The sequence below is a fragment of the Salmo salar genome, chromosome 21 (genome assembly GCF_965601325.2).
Source record: "Salmo salar chromosome 21, fSalSal1, whole genome shotgun sequence".
Lineage (NCBI taxonomy): Eukaryota > Metazoa > Chordata > Actinopteri > Salmoniformes > Salmonidae > Salmo > Salmo salar.
The window spans coordinates 8,387,297-8,409,360 of NC_138311.1; the positions used below are offsets into that span (position 1 = coordinate 8,387,297).

Sequence of the window (22,064 nt, forward strand, 5' to 3'; positions counted from 1 at the left end):
TTCCAGGAATTATGTACAGATCCTTCCGACATGCCCGTGCATTATCATGCTGGAACATGAGGCGATGGTGGCAGATGAATGGCACAACAATGGTCGTCAGGATCTCGTCATGTGCATTCTGTGCATTCTAATTGCCATCGATAAAGTGCATTTGTGTTCATTGTCCGTAGCTTATGCCTGCCCATACCATAACCCCACCATCAGGCACTCTGTTCACAATGTTGACATCAGCATTGTGCTCGCCCACATGTCTGCCATCTGCCCGGTACAGTTGAAACCAGGATTCATCCGTGAAGAGCACACTTCTCCAGTGTGCCAGTGGCCATCGAAGATGAGTCTTTGCCCACTGAAGCCAGGTAAGACGCAGAACTGCAGTCAGGTCAAGACCTTGGTCAGGATGACGAACAAGCAGATGAGCTTCCCTTAGACGGTTTCTGAAAGTTTGTGCAGAAATTCTTTGGTTGTGTGTATGGAACATTTCTGGGATCTTTTATTTCAGCTCATGAAACATGGGACCAGCACTTTAAATGTTGTGTTTATATTTTAGTTCAGTATAGAACTTTTCCTGTACTATGAAAATGGATATGATACCTCCAGCCTAATCTTACTCAATATTCTTAATCAATAAATGATTCACCCTGGTGCCGTATCCTTTGATTATAAACTTGGTAATACCAAATACATTAAATATATACATCATTCTTCACTTCATTTTTCATCGGGTGCTGTTACAACTGTCTAGAAGCTAGCTCTTGAAATACAGGGAACCATGGTTCCACAATCCACATTATAATGAATAATAGAAATGCTAGTGAAATGAAAATTACCAATAGAGGGATCCAGCCTCCGGGGTTTCTTCCAGCTCAGGGTGATAGTCTTGCCAGTAACCGCCTCTATTACTGGTGGCCCATCTGGAGGGTCTGGAAGAACATCTGAAAAGAACCAAACAGTAAGTGTTTAACACCATAAGTGTTCATATCGTGTTTCTAACAAACCTGCAAATCTTTGATAAAATGTATATCCTCCTATTCATATAGGACTAACTTCTTGAATAGGAGGATATACATTTTATAATAGATTTGAACATTTGTTAGAAACGTTTGTTAGGGCTGCAGTCCAAACACATAATTTTTTACCCTCTAAGCCCTCGTGCTAGCAACTTTCCCTCGGGGGAATCCCCATCGAACATGGATGCAGTTTGATTGCCATCTTAAGTGGAGGTTCAATTCACTAACGTTGACCCCTCTGCCCTCAATTTTGCTAGAGGGAGCGAGTGAAACTCTGAAACTCATCAGTCTATTCATGTTCTGAGAAATGAAGGCTATTCCATGTGAGAAATTGCCAAATAACAAGATCTCGTACAACGCTGTGTACTACTCCCTTCACAGAACAGCGCAAACTGGTTCCAACCAGAATGTAAAGAGGAGTGGGAGGCCCCAGTGCACAACTGAGCAAGAAGACAAGAACATTAGAGTGTCTAGCTTGAGAAACAGATGCCTCACAAGTCCTCAACTGGCAGCTTCATTAACCTCTCTAGGGGGTGTGGGACGGTAGCGTCCCACCTGGCCAACATCCGGTGAAATTGCAGAGCGGCAAATTCAAATTAAATTACTATAAATGTTTAACTTTCATGAAAGTGTAGTACATCAAAATAAAGCTTAACTTGTTGTTTATCCAGCCGCTGTGTCAGATTTCAAAAAGGCTTGCGATTATCTGAGGACAGCGCTCAGCAGACAAAACATTACATACAGTTACCAGCCAAGTAGACTAGTCACGAAAGTCAGAAATAGCAATAAAGTGAATCACTTACCTTTGATGCTATTCATATGTTGCACTCACAAGACTCCCAGTTACACAATAAATGTTTGTTTTGTTCGATAAAGACCCTCTTTATATCCAAAAACCTCCATTTTGTTTGCGCGTTTTGTTCAGTAATCCAATGGCTCAAATGCGGTCACAAGAGGCAGACGAAAATTCCAAATAGTATCCATAAAGTTCGTAGAAACATGTCAAACGATGTTTATAATCAATCCTCAGGTTGGTTTTAGCCTAAATAATCAATAATATTTCAACTGGACAATAGCGTCGTCAATATAAAAGAAAAACAAGAAAGGCACACTCTCGGTCGCACACAGGAACCAGCTCTGGGGACATCCCACTATCCACTGACTCAATGTGGTCATTCTCCCTCATTTTTCAGAATAAAAGCCTGAAACAATGTCTAAAGACTGTTCACATCTAGTGGAAGCCATAGGGAACAGAATCTGGGTCCTATCCCTTTAAATGGTGGATAGCCTTTCATAGGAAAAACAGCCATTTCAAAATAATGGCACTTCCTGGATGGATTTTCCTCAGGTTTTCGCCTGCCATTTCAGTTCTGTTATACTCACAGACATTATTTTAACAGCTTTAGACACTTGGGAGTATTTTCTATCCAAATCTACTAATTATATGCATATCCTAGCTTCTGGGCCTGAGTAGCAGGCAGTTTACTTTGGGCATGCTTTTCATCCGGAGGTGAAAATAGTGCCCCCTACCCTAGTGAGGTTAAATAGTACCCGCAAAACACCAGTCTCAATATAAACAGTGAAGAGGCGACTCTGGGATGCTGGCCTTCTAGGCAAAGCTGCAAAGAAAAAGCCATATCTCAGACTGGCCAATAAAAAGAAAAGATTAAGATGGGCAAAAGAACACCGACACTGAACAGAGGAAGATTCTAAAAATTGTTATGGTCAGACGAATCTAAGTTTGAGGTGTTCGGATCACAAAGCAGAACATTCGTGAGATGCAGAAAAAAATAAAAGTTGCTGGAGGAGTGCTTGACGCCATCTGTCAAGCATGGTGCAGGCAATGTGATGGTCTGTGGGTGCTTTGGTGGTGGTAAAGTGGGAGATTTGTAGGAAGCAAATCTCTTCAGATTACCTCAACAAATTGACAACTAGAATGCCAAAGGTCTGCAAGGTTGTAATTGCTGCAAATGGAGGATTCTTTCATGAAAGCAAAGTTTGAAGGACACAATTATTAATTCAATTAAAAATCATTATTTATAACCTTGACAACGTCTTGTCTATATTTCCTATTCATTTTGCAACTAATTTCATGTATGTTTTCATGGAAAACAAGGACATTTCTAAGTGACCCAAAACTTTTGAATGGTAGTGTAAATGACATTGATGTTAGCATTGGCAAATTGGCTGAGTCTCATAGTAAAACTAGCTAGCCAGCTATGGGTGACAGTAGCTAGCTACCTGACTGGAGTGCTAGCTAGCTACGTTAGCTTGCTAGGTACATTAATAGCTTTAGGTTGGTTGTTTTTAATCTCAATTTCAAGATTTCCACCATTGAAATTGCCTCTCCGATCATCACTCTCCCTCGCTTGGGTAAGGTACACTCGGTTGTGACGATGTAAAACGTAATTTAAGGACTGAGGGTTTAGGGCCGAGGGCTGTCTACTTTGTATTTGGACTGCAGCCCAGGTCCCCTATTCCATCAACACTGTAATTAAAGTTAATGAGGAATGGTAAAATGACCCTCTTGTGCATGCATCAAAGTATGCTGAATCCCAAATCGACCTCTAGCCCATAAACACTTGGCAAGGTGCGCCCAATATGGCAAAAACTCCACCCAGTCGAGGCAAAGCAAGGCAAACCTATGTAATTGCTGTGTTGCTTAAACCTATCAGATCCTTTCAGATCTACAGGAGTGCCATGGGGGTAGGGGCTATAGTTGTTGATTTGGGATTCAGCAACAGACTAGACTCTCTTGAGGCCGTCATTGTAAAAAATAATTTGTTCTTAACTGACTTGCCTAGTTAAATAAAGGTTACATTTAAATTAAATTAAATTAAAAAAGGATTCTATTGACAAAGTTGATCAAATGTCAACTGACTCAACATGGCTGGAATTTAGGCAGTATGAGGCCCATACATGCGCATGACAAGTCTTACAACGCATTATACATTTAACATAGTGCATTAAAAATTTAGGCTTTGTTGGATTCGGGGTAAACATTGAACATTGTTATACGCATAAGCATAGTATATAAAGGAGTGGAAGAGACAGGTTTTTATGTCAGTTAATGGTTCTCTCTAGAAAGACAGCTGGCTTTGGAATGTGTTGGGTGGACGGGAGGAGGTCAACCTATTACCCTCTTCTTTTCGAACCATAAGATGTAATTATTGGAGAGAAGGAGGAGTGCCTAAAGTGGAGTGTATATATATTTGTAGTGGTGGAAACATGTCTTTGTCTGAACACAGCTGTGTCGAGCCTTTGGGAAGAATTAAACTTGGTTAAGCTTCACTAGTGTCCGTGGGTTATTTACTCAGAAAAATTAGAACCGAACAGCTTGAAGTAAGTATTAACAAAAAGTAATCTGGGATTCCTCACCAGTCACATATAGATGGGCATAGCAAGTGGCCTTGCCCACCTTGTTGGCGATGACACTCTTGTATACCCCTCCGTGAGCATGGCAGACAGAGCTGATGACCAGGCTGTGGATGTCTCTGACTGGAAGAGAGGAACAGCACAGGGGTGAGTTTCCCAAAGTGCATCATAGCGTTAAGCTAATCATAATATCCTGCTGAAAGTCCGTTGTTAGCTTTGAAGATGTTTCCCAAAAACCATTGCTGTACTACAACTGATTAATCGAATATAGGAACTTTATCTATAAATTATGGTGCATTTAATTTTGGACAAAGTTTGGACAATTTTACAAAATATTGTGATGCGCTAGTGTATGAAAGTCGCAGTTGGACTTACAGTTGAAGTCGGAAGTTTACATACACTTAGGTTGGAGTCATTAAAACTCATTTTTCAACCACTCCACAAATTTCTTGTTAACAAACTATAGTTTTGGCAAGTCAGTTAGGACATCTACTTTGTGCATGACACAAGTCATTTTTCCAACAATTGTTTACAGACAGATTATTTCACTTATCATTCAGTGTATCACAATTCCAGTGGGTCAGAAGTTTACATACACTAAATTGATTGTGCCTTTAAACAGTTTAGAAAATTCCAGAAAATGATGTCATGGCTTTAGAAGCTTCTGATAGGCTAATTGACATAATTTGAGTCAATTGGAGGTTTACCTGTGGATGAATTTCAAGGTCTACCTTCAAACTCAGTGCATCTTTGCTTGACATCATGGGAAAATCAAAAGAAATCAGCCAAGACCTCAGAAAAAAAACTGTACTAATCTCAACTCACACTGTGTCAATTTCCTGTCCTCCATGCTGTCGATCTTCTTGCCATTGTGGAACCACACAATGGTGGGGTACGGCAGGCCGGCCACCTTGCACTTGAGCACGGCCTCCGTGCCCTCAATCACGTCCAGGTCGTACAGTGGCTTGACAAAGTCAGGCATGGTAAAGCGCTCAACCTCGTTGACCAGCACCTCAGGCTCCTCCGGGATGGATGGCATCTTCTCTAGCTTCGCCCTTTGAAGGGAGGAGAGCAGGGAGGGAGGGAAATGAAAGAGAGGGAGGGGTTAGAAAGAGAGAGAGAACAACTTGTTGAATGTGCTTAATATGGATTGTGAAATCAAGGCTAGATTATTACATTTTGTATTTAGACAGTGAAGCTAAAACTTAAATTGTCTCCATTCTCCAGCATTTGATCAATAAGATCAATATGACACAATAGTAGAGAATGTTTTATTTGAGGGGATTTTCATACATACACTACATGACAAAAAGTATGTGGATACCTGCTTGTCGAACATCTCATTCCAAAATCATTGGCAATACTATGGAGTTGGTCCCCCCTTGGCTGCTATAAAAGCCTCCACTCTTCTGGAAAGGCTTTCTACTAGATGTTGGAACATTGCTGTGGGGACTTGCTTCCATTCAGCCACAAGAGCATTAGTGATGTTGAGCCCTGATGTTGGGTGATTAGGCCTTGTTTGCAGTCAGTGTTCTAATTCATCCTAAAAGTGTTCGATGGGGTTGTGGTCAGGGCTCTGTGCAGGCCAGTAAAGTTCTCCACACCAATCTCAACAAACCATTTCTGTATGAACCTCGCTTTGTGCACGGGGCATTGTCATGCTGAAACAGGAAAGAGCCTTCCCCAAACAGTCTAGAATATCATTGCATGCTGTAGTGTTAAGATTTCCCTTCACTGGAGCTAAGGGGCCTTGCCTGAACCATGAAAAACAGCCCCAGACCATTATTCCTTCTCCATCAAACTTTACAGTTGGCACTATACATTGGGGCAGGTAGTGTTCTCCTAGCAACCGCCAAACCCAGATTGGTCTGTCGGACTGCCAGATGGTGATACATGATTCATCATTCATCACGCGTTTCTACTGTTCCAGATTCCAATGGCTGCAAGCTTTACACCATTCCAGCCGACAGTCGGCATTGCGCATGGTGATCTTAGGCTTGTGTGCAGTTGCTTGACCATGGAAACCCATTTCATAAAGCTCCCAACGAACAGTTATTGTGCTGACGTTGCTTCCAGAGGCAGTTTGGAACTCGGTATTGAGTGTTGCAACTGAGGACAAATCATTTTTACGCGCAATGTGCTTCAGCACTCGGCGGTCTCATTATGTGAGCTTGTGTGGCAGGGAGTACCAGTTCGCAGCTGTTCGCAGCCGTTGTTGCTCCTAGACGTTTCCACTTCTCAATAACAGCACTTATAGTTGACCGGGGCAGCTCTAGCAGGGCAGAAATTTGACGAACTGTCTTGTTGGAATCCTATAAACTGACTTTTTGGTATCAAAGTTCCATGTTGAAAGTCACTGAGGTCTTCAGTAAGGCCAATCTACTGCCAATGTTTATGTATGGAGATTGCATGGCTGTGTGCTCGATTGTATACACCTGTCAGCAACCAGTGTAGCTGAAATAGCCTAATTTACTAATTTGAAGGGGTGTCCACATACTTTTGTATATATAGTGTATATGCTTTACCACTTAGACATAAAATTAGGGAAGACCGGGGACAAAATGTATTGTATTGAATTTGACTCTATTGTTCAGAGACCCCTTGAAATAGGGCGGTCATTTTTTTATATAAGAAACTTACATCTGTCTCAATCATTCATACACTTTTTTTTGCACTAACTCTGTTGCACTGACTCGATGCACACACACTGGACTGGACTCGATACCCACACACTCACACATACTTACACTGACACCCCAACACACACACTGGACTCCACCCACACACTCACACATACTTACACTGACACCACAACACACACACTGGACTCTACCCACACACTCACACATACTTACACTGACACCCCAACACAAACACTGGACTCTACCCACACACTCACACATACTTACACTGACACCCCAACACACACACTGGACTCTACCCACACACACACTCACACATACTAACACTGACACCCCAACACACACACTGGACTCTACCCACACACTCACACATACTAACACTGACACCCCAACACACACACTGGACTCTACCCACACACTCACACATACTTACACTGACACCCCAACACACACACTGGACTCTACCCACACACTCACACATACTTACACTGACACCCCAACACACACACTGGACTCTACCCACACACTCACACAGCAAAAATTGGAGTGTTGAAATTTCAGGGTTAAACATTTCTGAGTTGATTTTTACTCCCAGAGTGTAATTTTAACACATTCTGATTTAAATGGTGTTCAGTGTTGGAGTTATTTGACAGATTTGATGCGGTCAGTGTTAACCCAACTCCGCAGAGATGTAATTAAGCTCCGCCCATGCATTTCACTTCTTCGGTTGGAGACAGAGGAGACAAGTCGGCGCCATTTTCTCCCTCCCATGCAGTACTACACGGTAAGTGCAATTAACTCAAACTTACTGAAACAATTATAAATTGATGCTGAGAATTTCAGTATGAACAATGAAACATCTACAGAGAATATATGCCTAACAAAACCGTGTTTGTTGCCAGGTCTGAGCAGCAAATTTGTCCTGGTGATTAGTTAGCTAGAAGTGTATGGTAAGCTAGCTAACAGTTTGTTACTTAAACCGTCTCCAACTTTATCAATGATGATTTATTGAAAGGAAAAACAAAGCGTTATGTTTTTTTACTGTATAAAATCTTGTTTGAGGCTGGAGCTAACGTCTTTTTCCCCCCTTCACTTTGAACATCAAAGGGGCCGCAAACAACACGTCCCAACATGCAGACGGTGTTTCACGTGTTGGCTGTGTGACCAGCGTACACTGTATTTGGTGAACCATCAGATTCTATGACCTGCAGTGTTGGAAAAAGTACTCAGATAATTTACTTAAGTAAAAGTATATAAGTATTACCAGTTAATTGTACTGAAATTACTAAGTTAAAGCTAAAGTACAAAATTAGCAGAAAAATCGGGCTGTGACTGATATTTAACATTTATTAAACATTTATTAAACATTTAAGTGCTTCATTAAATACTGATGAGTCAATGCATAAGCAGCATTTTAATATCTCAGTCACAGCGCGATTTTCTGAAAATTTGTACTTTTTCCAACAGTGCAGGTCACAGAATCTGATGGGTCACCAAAAATGGTGTAACACTGTCGACTTAGCTTTAATCTTTATCGTTCTTCCTTTAAATGTTTATTTACTTTGTCAAACTTCCTTGCATGTCTCAGTCAAAATGCTGGTCCAGGTGAAGTACAGCCAACAGCAGAAATATGTGAAGCTGGATGAGGATGAAGGACGGTTTGACTTTATGCAATTCCATGAAAACGGTTAGCATGGCTTAGGAAAAAGGTTTTAAACCACACCCATGTTCTTTTAAAAGCTTGTTGTGCAAGCTCCTTAAAGTTGTCGATTCTGATTTTCTTTACATGCCTTTATCAGACTCTTTTATACGGTAAATGGGGTTAAATTGCTAATCATTTTCAGTTCTGTAATGTGTGCTTCATAGAGTGTAAAGTATTAATATACACCAAAACAGTCAATAAAAAAGCCAATCATCAATTTGGACTTAAGAGGGAATGGGTTATGTGAGGGAAAATGCTCTAGGTCTATTTAAGGCTTATACAGTGTGTATTCAATGTGAAGAGTTATTGGCTGTGAGGCAAGAAACAGTGCTGACTTCAAAGGCACATTCAGTTTGACCTTACTATCTTTTCCAGTCATCGAGAGATTTTTCCTGCCACCTGATGCAAAAGTTATATACAAGGATGCAACAGGGACAGAAGTTGATGCAGAAATATTCAGCGACCTCGTTGGACAAGGCAATGTGCTGCTGACACTATTCTCAGATCAGGGTGAGATATCAAGGCAGGTATAATAAAGGACTTTACACCTTACATAATATAATTATTTGCATTTTTTTCTATTCCTTTAGAATTCTCTGATTTCTCCTTGTCTTCTGCTTCTGAGACATCTGACTCAAGCTTCAGCTCAAGTGCATCAACTATAATCCTAGATGATGTCCCTAGCAAGAGACAAAGAATTGAGGATACACATGATGCTGTGTCTGCTGAACAGGTTTCTTAATGCTTTCAAATTTTTTCACTCTGAGTCTCTAGAAAAGCTATTTATCACCATATTTTGTATTGTAATGTTTTTGTTTTTTATTAGTTGATTGAAGCTGTGCTAAGAGGCAAGTCTGGGGGTGAAGAAGTACTACAGGAGTACCAAACAACAGAAACCCTAACAGATGCTGCAAGAAGAAAAATGGTTAACATCCTGGTGGCTCACAAGATTGACAATAATGGGTATGTTTGTTTCACATTGTTTTTATTTGTACCAGATAACTGCATGGCCATTGCATAAATGTACTAATTTAATATCTCCTCTCAGGCACCGCCCCACTAAAGCAATCAGAGAAGATTATGCGCGTGGGATAGTGATGTTGTTCCCTTCCCTCAAGGATCCATACTCCAAGAAGGGCTATGTAATAGGCATTATTATTGTTAACTCTTTCATGTCATGTTGTGACACAAAACTGTGTGGATGACATTGATATTTGAATTCCGTGAGATTTCTCATGAGCCTGGTATGACAACGCATTTGTTTTCTTTTTTCCATTTCAGGAACACTTCTATGATGCTGCATGCAGCACAGGATACATTTCTTGGCGTCTGAAAACAGTCCAGAGGAAGATTCGTCGCGGATCTGCACTGCCACCAAATAGCCCAATTGACTTTTCTCCAGGGGGCCCAAATTTCCAAAGGACTGTTAATGTTGAAAGGCAGCTTGATGGTGATGCTTGCCAAGAGGCCATGTCTTTGCTCAACCATACCACAGACAATTCCCTGATTTTCCAGAAGATGAGAGAGACCTTTCAGCACCGTCAGAAGCTCGTTAATGACCCAGGCAGAAGTGTTGATATCCTCTCCAGCTTCCCAAGATTCCTGGATACAAAAGGATTGGTAAGTTTGGGATGAGATGTTTAGAATGGCTTGAAATTTGAAAGTATTTCCTGAAGTAGTAGTAGTTTAATATCTTCTTTCTTAAAGGTGGACCAAGACTTCACTCTCCTATTTGATGGCGACACATCCTCCAGGCTTCTTCAGAAATGGGATTTGTTCAAGCCAAATGTCATAAAAGAGGCTAAGCGGCTCACCTCAACACCAGAGTTGCGTCGCTTGGTGCAGTCAGCTGAAAGTCCCCCAAGAAGTGATCTTGATGAGCCAACAAGTGAGTTGTTTTTTGTTTTTTTATAAATTTGCTATAATTGCAGTTAAATTATAACTGCAATAATATTTCATTTGTTTATTCTGTGTATCTCTGAACGTTGATCTGATTTTTGGGATAAATGTGACTAATAGATGGATGACTGTTTAAAACCTTCTCATAATGCCTCCCTGTTCTCATTCAAACTTTAAAAGTATTACATTTGAAGAGTTTTCAGTTAATTCTTGTGACTCTTTGTCCTCAGCCTACGACCAAGAAATGGCTTCCCTGTTGTTGCTGTTACATCTCCTTCCACCACCTCCAGGGGGACTGAAGTCTCCAAAAATTAGTGCATGTGATGCAGTTGAGACTTGTTGTCTTTCATAAGGTAATTATATTATTAACGTGATTATAATAATTTGTCACGTCACCTTCTTAGCCACATATGTAAATGAGGGTTGTTAAAAAGTGGATGGAATTGTAATTAAGTCTTCATTCCCATCTTGCACTAGCCAATGAAAAGCTGTTTGAATAATCACTTCTATAATGTAGTTTTCTCTGGCTGCACATTATTCTTGTCTAATTTTCAGTTTTCTGATCTCAACCCTAGTCATGCTGCAGTTTGGAGGAGCATCTCCGCAACCAGCAGGGTCGTCAGCCGTACCTCCTCGCTGTTGGGTGTCAGAAGAGCAAGATTGAGAGCTTCTACATCACAATGGATAAGCGTCTCATCCCATGCAAGGCAAACCGCTTAATTCATTGAAGTATTTCCATGATTGTAACAACTATTCATTTGATATCATGCATGATCTTCTTGAGGGTGTGGTTCAGTATGAGATCAAATTGCTTTTTGGATATCTCACGCAACACTTTATGTCAGAACAGGACTTGCTTTCCAGGATTTATTGTTTTGATTATGGATTTTTAGAATGAAAAAATCGTCCTACAAAGATTATTTTGGAGAGTGTTGGCAATGGCATTGGTTTGAATTCTATTCCGACATTGTGTCTTGTGAAAAACATCCCACTGTTGTTTGGTGACATTATTCCTGCAGGAAACAAAAACTGGAATTTGTTACTGTTGTTACTTCAAATAATGAACATAGTTTTTTCACCTTCTCTCACTCTAGGTATGACAATATATTTAAAGCATTTGATTGTTGACCACCACAAACTATTTAAGCACTTGTATCCACATAGAAACTTGATACCTAAGCATCATTTTATGATCCATTACCCATCTTCTATAAGGAAAATTGGCCCCTTATTATATACGTGGTGTATGAGGTTTGAGGCCAAACACAAGCTGTTAAAAGATTGTTTTAAAAATGTCAAAAACATAACCAAGTCGCTTGCTAAAAAGCATCAGATGGCCATTGCTTATCACTGGGAAACCTTCACCCTCAAACAAAATGAGTATGGGCCAATTAAATCTTTTCTCTTCAGAGATGAGAATGTCGTCAACAATGAAATGCTTGAAACGATCTTGTCAAAAGATGTTTTCTCAACTAGTTGGGTTAAAGTTGATGGTGTAGAGTATAAAGCTGGACTAGTTATTTGCAGTGCAATGGAAGAAGACATGCCAGTCTTTTGTCAAATAAGTGATGTACTTTTGGTTGAAGATCACTTTTTTTTTTACAAACAAGCTATTTACAGAGAATTTTGATGACCATCATCATGCATTCAGAGTATTACGAAGTGTGGAAAGATGTCTACTAAAAATGTCTGAGCTTAAATTTCATAAACCGTTTGATATTCAAAGCTCATACAATGTTTCAGATGAAAGTATGTACATTATACCTTCATTCACAATGTTTTAATTCAACTGACTGCAAGGGAGAAAAGGCACAAATAAATGTTTTTGACAATGATTGTTTATTGTGATTAATTCTTATTAATATAAGTATATATTTAATTAAATAATATTGAATAAATTAACAATTCATTTTAACAGATTTTCAGTGTAGATAATTGACACCTTAGGGAGTGAAATTAACACTACCCAAATAGTTAATAAAAATAAACTCGGAGCAGTGTTAGTTGTCTAATCCCTTAGTGTTACTTTAACTCTGTTTTGCGAGTTAAAGAAGGAACTCTGGCAGAGTGTTAAATGTTTAACTATTTTGAAAGTGTTAATTTAACTCTGGAGAGTGTGGACCTATATAAACCCTCAAAAAGTGTTGAAATCAACTCTGTGGGAGTTAATTCAACACTGGACTTTTTGCTGTGTACTTACACTGACACCCCAACACACACACTGGACTCTACCCACACACTCACACATACTTACACTGACACCCCAACACACACACTGGACTCTACCCACACACTCACACATACTTACACTGACACCCCAACAGACACACTGGACTCTACCCACACACTCACACATACTTACACTGACACCCCAACACACACAGTGGACTCCACCCACACACTCACACATACTTACACTGACACCCCAACACACACACTGGACTCTACCCACACACTCACACATACTAACACTGACACCACAACACACACACTGGACTCTACCCACACACTCACACATACTTATACTGACACCCCAACACACACACTGGACTCTACCCACACACTCACACATACTTACACTGACACCCCAACAGACACAGTGGACTCTACCCACACACTCACACATACTTACACTGACACCCCAACATACACACTGGACTCTACCCACACACTCACACATACTTACACTGACACCCCAACAGACACATAAACACATACTACATACTTCCACACACACATAACACGCGGACACGTGCATACTGATACCACACTCACACACACACACTTTCACAATCGCCACAAACGCAGCTGATACTGTCTTATCTATCCTGTTGCCTAATCACTTTACCCCTACCTACTGTATATGTACATAGCTACCTCAATTACCACGTACACCTGCACATCGACTCGGTACTGGTACTCCCTGTATATAGCCACGTTATTTTTACTAGTTATTGTTATTCATTATTCACTGTGTATTTCTTCCTGGTGTCAATATTATTATTTTTATTTTATTTTTATGTTTAACTCAGCATTGGTGAAGAAGGACCCTTAAGTAAGCGTTGCAATGTTAGTCTACACCTGTTGTTTACAAAGCATGTGACAAATAAAATTTTATTTGATTTAGGTCTGTGCATAAAACGGTCGGATCAAAATATAGATTTTAATCTGAAAAGTCCTGATGTTACATTTTCCCCCATGCCAGAGGCAATTGTAACAGTAACTGGGGTCAAATGTAATGCCTAAGAAATAAACCAAATAAACTCACTTAACTTAAAAAAACATTAATGTTTATGAACTATCATATCATCATAGACATATGTAATGATTTTGCAAGAAATAATTATTTTTATGTATGTAACCAATATTTACAGTAACACCCCTATTTGGTTCGGTTCCTCTCACAATATATTGAATGGTCTAATGGTGCCCAGATCATATATGTTTACAACTTCTTTGGCACTCTACATGATCCCAAGGATATTGAACGTTAGTATTTGTATAATTCATACTATCTTACATTTAATATCCCTTGTTTTCATCATTTGGCTGCTTGACTTTCTCATTTTAACACTGCGTTACAATTCCCCCCAACCCTAGCAGCCATGGCAAAACCTCATGTGCCTAGCAAGAGAAAACAATAGTGACACATGTCAATCATGTCAAAGTTAAGCAAATATAAAGTGATGAAAATTATGTTTGTTTGAATTCTTGGACATTAATGCTCAGGATAGTATTAAAAAGGTACAGCCAGTGGAACAAACTACTTACACACCTAAAAAACAAACACTTGCCCATAAAATGAGCAAATAGTGAGATATTTGGCTGAAACTTTTCAAGCAGGGAGAGAACTTTAATGGGCATGTACTCAGTTTCATTACTCTAGCTAGTTTCTGTTGGGAGAAATTTAAGGTGTTACGATTGCCCCCAGTCTCCCCCACGTTATATACAGTATCTAGTCCCCCCCATTTGAAGAAATCACTTGGAGTATTTGGACAAATTAAATGTGAAAGGAATGTAGGAGAATATAACACAATAGATCTGGTAAAAGATAATACAAAGAAAAACCAGCCGTTCTTTTATATTTTTTTGTACCATCATCATTCAATTTAGATTTTGGCCACTAGATGGAAGCAGTGTATGTGAAAAGTTCCAATGAACGATCGCATTTCTGTTCAAGATGTTGTATTAAGACTGCCCAAATGTGCCTAATTTGTTTATTAATAACTATTCATGTTCAAAATTGTGCACTCTCCTCAAACAATAGCATGGTATTATTTCACTGCAATTGCTACTGTACATTGGACAGTGCAGCTAGATTAACAAGAATTTAAGCTTTCTGCCAATATCAGATATGTCTATGTCCTGGGAATTTTCTTGTTACTTACAACCTTATGCTAATCACATTAGCCTATGTTAGCTCAACCGTCCCGTGGACGGGACACCGATCCCAAATAATTTTTAAACTAGTCTAAAGCTTAGTACTTGGTCCTAAATTGCTTGCACCCAATGACTACATCAAGCTTGACTCTACAACTCGTTGGGTGCATTTGCAGATTGTTTTGGGTATTTTCTGGGACATGTCTTGCCCAATAGTAACTAAATGGTGAATGGTGCCTAGAGTAATTTTATTTCTAAATGTGCAAATAGGATGCTTCTGAGCACTTCTAAATTCATCCTGATGCTGCCACGATTAAGAAAATTCATGAATGGATATTGAATAATGATGAATAATGATATTTGTGCCTCTGTAACTTTCTCACTCTTCATTATTCATGATTCATTCAGGATTTGTCATGATCATGGCAGCATCCAAATGAATATAAGAGTGTTTAGGAACATATTTTATTCTCACTTTATTCTCACTCCAAAATGACACCTGACGTAATTCACCATTCAGTTACTATTGGACAAGACATGCCCCAAAACAAACTGTAAATGCACCAACCATATTTGTAGAGTCACAAGCTTGATGTAGTCATTGCAGGCAATGATTATAAAACCAATACTAAAGTTTTGACTACTTTAACACACTATAGCGAATTTGTCCAAATACTTATGATTTCTTCAAACAGGGGACACATAAAATTATAAAAGTGATTTGATGTCTAAATGGTAAAACTGATATATATGAAAATACCCTCAAATAAAAGGTGGCATTCTGTACTGTCGCTGTCATATTAATCATTTAGATTTCAAATCCAAAATGCTGGAGTACAGAGCCAAAATTACAAATGTAGCTTCACTGTCCAAATACATATGGTGAGGACTGTAGGTGGTAAGTGTGTTCCTACATTTGAGATGACATAGCAGGTTTGGGCTCCTGGACATAGAGCTCAGCGGCACTCTCGGCGTCGCCGTGTGGATTGCAAGCGATGACTGTGTAGAAGCCCTCGTCCTCATTGGTGACATGAGAGATTATGAGGGAGTGACGTCCTCCCTCTTGTAAGATCTGCACATTGTCACTCTCTACCAGTGTATGGTCTGGGGAGAGAAGAGGACATACAGACATTGAGACATTGTCTGCACAGTGATTTTATTTGCGAAACCTTGAAATTGTGCATGCCACTAACAAGTATAACTGTAGAAATTACTATGTAACGATGTGTACCTGCCAGACCTGGGTTCAAATACTATATCAAATATTTCAATTACTTTCACATAGATTTCGAAGTAGTTAATTATTGAAATGTATTCGGAAATAAACTTGGAAAGTATTGGCATGTATTTTAAAATACTCAAATACACTCATGTGCATTTAACCCATGTATTTGAAAATAGTATTTGAAATAAGTATTTGAAAATACTTTCAAATAGTAGGCTATTTATAGGAAATTATTTGGCTGGGTGAACATGATGAAAATGGGTCTCCTACCAAAATGTCCCCAGCTGACTTTTGGAGGTGGTGTTCCGCTGACCCTGCAGTCAAAGCGGGCGTTACGTCCCTCAATCACCTCTAAGGCATCCAGCTTGCGGGTGAAAAGGGGCTTGATGGAAGGGATGACTTTGAGTTGGCCACTTAAGGTCAGTTCCTCTAAAACAAAACAAGGCCAAAGTAAAGAAACAAACTTGAAAATAAAGTTGAAAATAAAGTAAAACATTTACAGTACCGGTTTTATTAATTCAAATGGTCATTCAACTCATTTCAAGAACTCCAGTTTGATTCTGGGAAGTTGATGACTTACATGTTGTCATCTATATGATGTGATACTGTATATGTATGCAATAATATATATAAGCTAATTTATCTTTTGGTTAATCTATACATTTGGTTATTCTATACCACAGAAGTGAAGAGGACAAGCGAAGCAGATGACAGTGCAGTTAAGAGTTTACCTTTGGCCGAGGTCAGCTTGCACGTATAGGTGCCACTGTCGTCCTCGTGCACTGAGTTGAGGAGCAGCCTGCACCTTTTCCCGTCAAAATGCATTTTGCAGTTGAGCAGAGCTGGCTGGATCAGTTTACCATCTGCAAGCCAATCGACGTCTGTGTCCAGTGGTCCAATTATGTGGCACTCTAACATGACCGTCTCACCTGCGTCCACTGTGATGTCCATCACTGGACGGATAATGGTTAGGCCTGACTCCACTGGTGGCACTAGGGGATACACAGGGCAAGAGAGAATATTTTGTAAAGTCTGTGTCTTGTTCGTAATCTGGCAGTCTGCACAAAGTTAAGTATTTAGTAAGGTATATACTAAAATATATCACCTGCGTTTTCAAAATTGTGCAATAATCATGGATTTCACTCTCATAAGCAGTGGTGTAAAGTACTTAAGTAAAAATACTTTAAAATACTACTTAAGTAGTACTTTACTATTTATATATTTGACAACTTTTACTTTTGCTTCACTACATTCCTATAGAAAATATTGTACTTTTAACTCCATACATTTTCCCATACACCAAAAGTATGAATGCTTAGCAGGACAAGAAAATGGTGAAATTCACACACTTATCAAGAGAACATGTGGTCATCCCTACTGCCTATGGTCTGGCGGACTCACAAAACACAAATACATATTTTGTAAATAATGTTGGAGTGGCTATATGTATATTTTGAAAAACAAGAAAATTCTTGCTTAATATAAGGATTTTTAAATGATTTATACTTTTATTTCAACTTTTGATACTTAAGTATATTTTATCAATTACATTTACTTTTGATACTTAAGTATATTTAAAACCAAATACTTTTAAACTTTTACTCAAGTAGTATTTTACTGTCTGACTTTCACTTGAATAACTTTCGATTAATTAAAACCTCATAAGGATCTGACCCAAATCTAACTGTGTGTAGCTCAGGACCTGAGGCAAGGATATGCATATTCTTGATACCATTTGAAAGGAAACACTTTGAAGTTTGTGGAAATGTGAAATTAATGTAGGAGAATATAACACATTAGATCTGGTAAAATATGTAATATATTTGAAATGAAAGAGAAAGGCCATCATGTATTATTCCAGCACAGATGCAATTTAGATTTTGACCACTAGATGGCAGCAGTATATGTGCAAAGTTTTAGACTGATCCAATGAACCATTGCATATCTATTCAAAATGTTATATCAAGACTGCCCAAATGTGCCTAATTGGTTTATTAATACATTTTCAAGTTCAAAGTTATGGACTCTCCTTAAACAATAGCATTGTATTATTTCACTGTAATAGCTACTGTAAATTGGACAGTGCAGTTAGATTAACAAGAATTTAAGCATTCTGCCCATATCAGATATGTCTATGTCCTGGGAATTGTTCTTGTTACTTAGAACCTCATGCTAATCACATTAGCCTACATTAGCTCAACCGTCCCGTGGGGGGGACACCGATCCCATAGAGGAAGGTATCTATAATGTAATGACCTGGCTAGATCATAAAGGAACAGTTGTCCAGACAGAGGATTGAGTTTACGAATTCACGGTTTATTAACCCAACTCCTCACAGGCTACCGCTTGGCCATAGTCCACGCCAAATATCAAATCAAATCAAAATCAAATAAAACGTTATTGGTCACATAAACATGGTTAGCAGATGTTAATGCGAGTGTAGCGCAATGCTTGTGCTTCTAGTTCCAACAATGCAGTAATATCTAACAAGTAATCTAACAAATTCACAAGTACTTTATACACACAAATATAAAGGGATGAATAAGAATATGTACATATAAATATATGGATGAGTGATGGCTGTGCAGCATAGGCGAGATGCAGTAGATCGTATAGAATACAGTATATACATATGAGATGAGTAATATAATATGTAAACATTATTAAAGTGGCGTTATTTAAAGTGACTAGTGATACCTTTGTTAAGTCCATTTATTAAAGTGGCCAGAGATTTGAGTCTGTATGTTGGCAGTAGCCTCTCTATGTTAGTGATGGCTATTTAACAGTCTGATGGCCTTGACATAGAAGCTGTTTTTCTGTCTCTCGGTCCCAGCTTTGATGCACCTGTACTGACCTCGCCTTCTGGATGATAGCAGGGTGAACAGGCAGTGGCTCGGGTGGTTGTTGTCCTTGATGATCTTTTTGGCCTTCCTGTGACATCGGGTGCTGTAGGTGTCCTGGAGGGCAGGTAGTTTGCTCCTGGTGATGTGTTGTGCAGACAGCACTACCCTCTGGAGAGCCTTGCGGTTGAGGGCGGTGCAGTTGCCGTACCAGGCGGTGATACAGCCCGACAGGATACTCTCGATTGTGCATCTGTAAAAATCTGTGAGTGTTTTAGGTGACAAGCCACATTTCTTCAGCCTCCTGAGGTTGAAGAGGCGTTGTTGTGCCTTCTTCACCACAACGTGTGTGTGGGTGGACCATTTCAGTTTGTCCGTGATGTGTACGCCAAGGAACTTAAAACTTTCTACCTTCTCCACTACTGTCCCATCGATGTGGATGGGGAAGTGCTCCCTCTGCTGTTTCCTGAAGTTCACGATCATCTCCTTTGATTTGTTGACGTTGAGTGAGAGGTTATTTTCCTGACACCACACTCCGAGGGCCCTCACCTCCTCCCTGTAGTCCATCTCATCGTTGTTGGTAATCAAGCCTACCACTGTAGTGTCGTCTGCAAACTTGATGATTGAGTTGGAGGCGTGCATGGCACGCAGTCATGGGTGAACAGGGAGTACAGGGGAGGACTGAGAACGCACCCTTGTGGGGCCCCAGTGTTGAGGATCAACGGAGTGGAGATGTTGTTTCCTACCTTCACCACCTGGGGGCGGCCCGTCAGAAAGTCCAGGACCCAGTTGCACAGGGCGGGGTCAAGACCCAGGGTCTCGAGCTTAATGACAAGTTTGGAGGGTACTATGGTGTTAAATGCTGAGCTGTAGTCAATGAACAGCATTCTTACGTAGGTATTCCTCTTGTCCAATGGGATAGGGCAATGTGATGGAGATTGCATCGTCAGTGGACCTATTGGGGCGGTAAGCAAATTGGAATGGGTCTAGGGTATCAGGTAGGGTGGAGGTGATATGATCCTTGACTAGTCTCTCAAAGCACTTCATGATGACAGAAGTGAGTGCAACGGGGTGATAGTCATTTAGTTTAGAACAAGACTGAATATGTCCGTAAACACACCAGACAGCTGGTCTGCGCATGCTCTGAGGATGCAGCTAGGGATGCCAAGGGCTTACACATGCAAATGTTTTACTCAAGTTGGCCACGGAGAAGGAGAGCCCACAGGCTTTGGTAGCGGGCAGTGTCAGTGGCACTGTATTGTCTTCAAAGCGAGCAAAGAAGTTGTTTAATTTGTCTGGGAGCAAGGCGTTGATGTCCACGATTGGGCTGGTTTTCTTTTTGTAATCCGTGATTGACTGTAGACCCTGCAATATACGTCTCGTGTTTGAGCCGTTGAATTGCGACTCTACTTTGTCTCTATACTGACGCTTTGATTGTTTGATTGACTTGCGGAGGGAACAGCTGCTCTGTTTGTATTCAGTCATGTTTCCTGTCGCCTTGCCATGATTAAAGCGGTGGTTCGTGCTTTCAGTTTTGTGCGAATGCTGCCATCAATCCACGGTTTTTGGTTAGGAAAGGTTTTAATATTCACAGTGGGTACGACATCTCCGATGCACTTGCTAATAAACTCGCTCACCGAGTCAGTGTATACATCACTGTTATTGTCTGAGGCTATCCCGAACATATCCCAGTCCACGTGATCGAAGCAATCTTGAAGCATGGAATCTGTTTGGTCAGACCAGCATTGGATAGACCTGAGCACGGGCGTTTCCTGTTTTAGTTTCTGTCTATAGGCTGGGAGCAACAAATTGGAGTCATGGTCAGATTTTTCGAATGCAGGGCGGGGGAGGGCTTTGTATGCATCGCGGAAGTTAGAGGAGTAATGATCCAGAATTCTACCAGCTCGTGTCGTTCATTCGATATGCTGATAGATTATAGGAAGTCCTGTTCTCGGGTTAGCTTTGTTAAAATCCCCAGCTACAATAAATGCAGCCTCAGGATATATGGTCTCCAGTTTACATAGAGTCATCTCCTTTGATTAGAGAAGTTCTTTCAGGGCCGACGAGGTATCTGCTTGGGGGGGATATACACGGCTGAAACTATAATCGAAGAGAATTCTCTTGGAAGATAATGCGGTCGGCATTTGATTGTCAGGAATTCTCGGTCAGGTGAACAAAAGGACTTGAGTTCCTGTATGTTGTTGTGATTACACCATAAGTCGTTAATCATAAGGCATAGACCCCCGCCCTCCTTTTTACCAGAGTTTGTTTCTGTCGGCACGATGCCTGAAGAAATCGGGTGGCTGTAGGAACTCTGACAACATGTCCCGAGTGAGCCATGTTTCCATGAAACAGAGAATGTTACAATCTCTGATGTCTCTCTGGAAGGCAACTCGTGCCCTAATTTCGTCCACCTTGTTATCTAGAGATTGGACATTGGTGAGTAATATCCTCGGAAGCGGTGGATGGTGTGCTCGCCTTCTGAGTCTGACCAGTAGGTCGTTCCGTCTGCCTCTCCTGCTGCGACTGCGTTGTTTTGGGTCGGCCTCTGAGATAAGATCCCATGTCCAGGGTGGAGTTCCGAACAAAGGATCCGCTTCGGGAAAGTCGTATTCCTGGTCGTAATGTTAATAAGTTGACATTGCTTTTATATCCAATAGTTATTCCCGGATGTATGTAATAACACTTGAGGTTTTCTGGGCTAACAATGTAAGAATTAATACCTAAAAAAAATGAATAACTGCATAGTTTTCTAAGGACCTGAAGCGAGGCGATGGCGCCGACAAAGATACCCATATAAAGCAACCGTGACCTTCTCTTGTGAAGACCAGATATAAGAGAGAGAACAATGGCTAAACATGGTCTTAAACTTGCAATGCTCCACCCCCCTGCCAACCCCCCCACTCCACCAACCACCAGGATGCCCAGCATTAGAACATTCCAGGCATTCCTGTGATTGGAAGATAGCAGGTTGATTGGGAACGCGAACACTGG

General features: G+C 40.3%; 2 protein-coding genes across 5 annotated transcripts in view; one reads left to right on the forward strand and one right to left on the reverse strand.

The window, feature by feature from the left end:
* Nucleotides 1-22,064, reverse strand: part of LOC106581680 (striated muscle preferentially expressed protein kinase) — a 171,851-nt gene that overhangs the window by 104,141 nt on the left and 45,646 nt on the right. Inside the window, exons 8-13 of the mRNA XM_082967289.1 lie at nt 16,962-17,222; nt 16,501-16,659; nt 15,920-16,109; nt 5,208-5,437; nt 4,386-4,505; nt 828-932 (exon numbers count right to left, since the gene is read on the reverse strand). Of these exons, the coding sequence (XP_082823415.1) occupies nt 828-932; nt 4,386-4,505; nt 5,208-5,437; nt 15,920-16,109; nt 16,501-16,659; nt 16,962-17,222 (1,065 nt within the window). The remainder of the gene's footprint in view (nt 1-827; nt 933-4,385; nt 4,506-5,207; nt 5,438-15,919; nt 16,110-16,500; nt 16,660-16,961; nt 17,223-22,064) is intronic.
* On the forward strand, nt 7,699-12,460 carry LOC106581682 (uncharacterized). 4 transcript variants are annotated; one of them, XM_045704440.2, is made up of 10 exons: nt 7,699-7,808; nt 8,613-8,711; nt 9,102-9,236; nt 9,317-9,459; nt 9,553-9,689; nt 9,775-9,868; nt 10,008-10,346; nt 10,434-10,614; nt 10,856-10,978; nt 11,201-12,460. In XM_045704440.2, the coding sequence occupies exons 1-9, from the start codon at nt 7,733-7,735 to the stop codon at nt 10,975-10,977; spliced, it is 1,326 nt and encodes a 441-aa protein (XP_045560396.1). In that variant the 5' UTR covers nt 7,699-7,732; the 3' UTR covers nt 10,978; nt 11,201-12,460. The 4 variants fall into 4 exon arrangements, with proteins under 4 accessions (XP_045560396.1, XP_045560398.1, XP_014019382.2 ...); XM_045704442.2 differs by lacking the exon at nt 8,613-8,711; XM_045704439.2 differs by having other exon boundaries at nt 7,763-8,711.

What these genes read in the sequence shown, in the direction of transcription:
- LOC106581682 (XM_045704439.2), top strand. Translation starts at nt 8,423, where the DNA reads ATGCATAAGCAGCATTTTAATATCTCAGTCACAGCGCGATTTTCTGAA. An exon ending in CACAAGATTGACAATAATGG is followed by an intron (nt 9,690 to 9,774) that starts GTATGTTTGTTT and finishes ATCTCCTCTCAG; the next exon opens with GCACCGCCCCACTAAAGCAA. An exon ending in TCCTGGATACAAAAGGATTG is followed by an intron (nt 10,347 to 10,433) that starts GTAAGTTTGGGA and finishes TCTTTCTTAAAG; the next exon opens with GTGGACCAAGACTTCACTCT.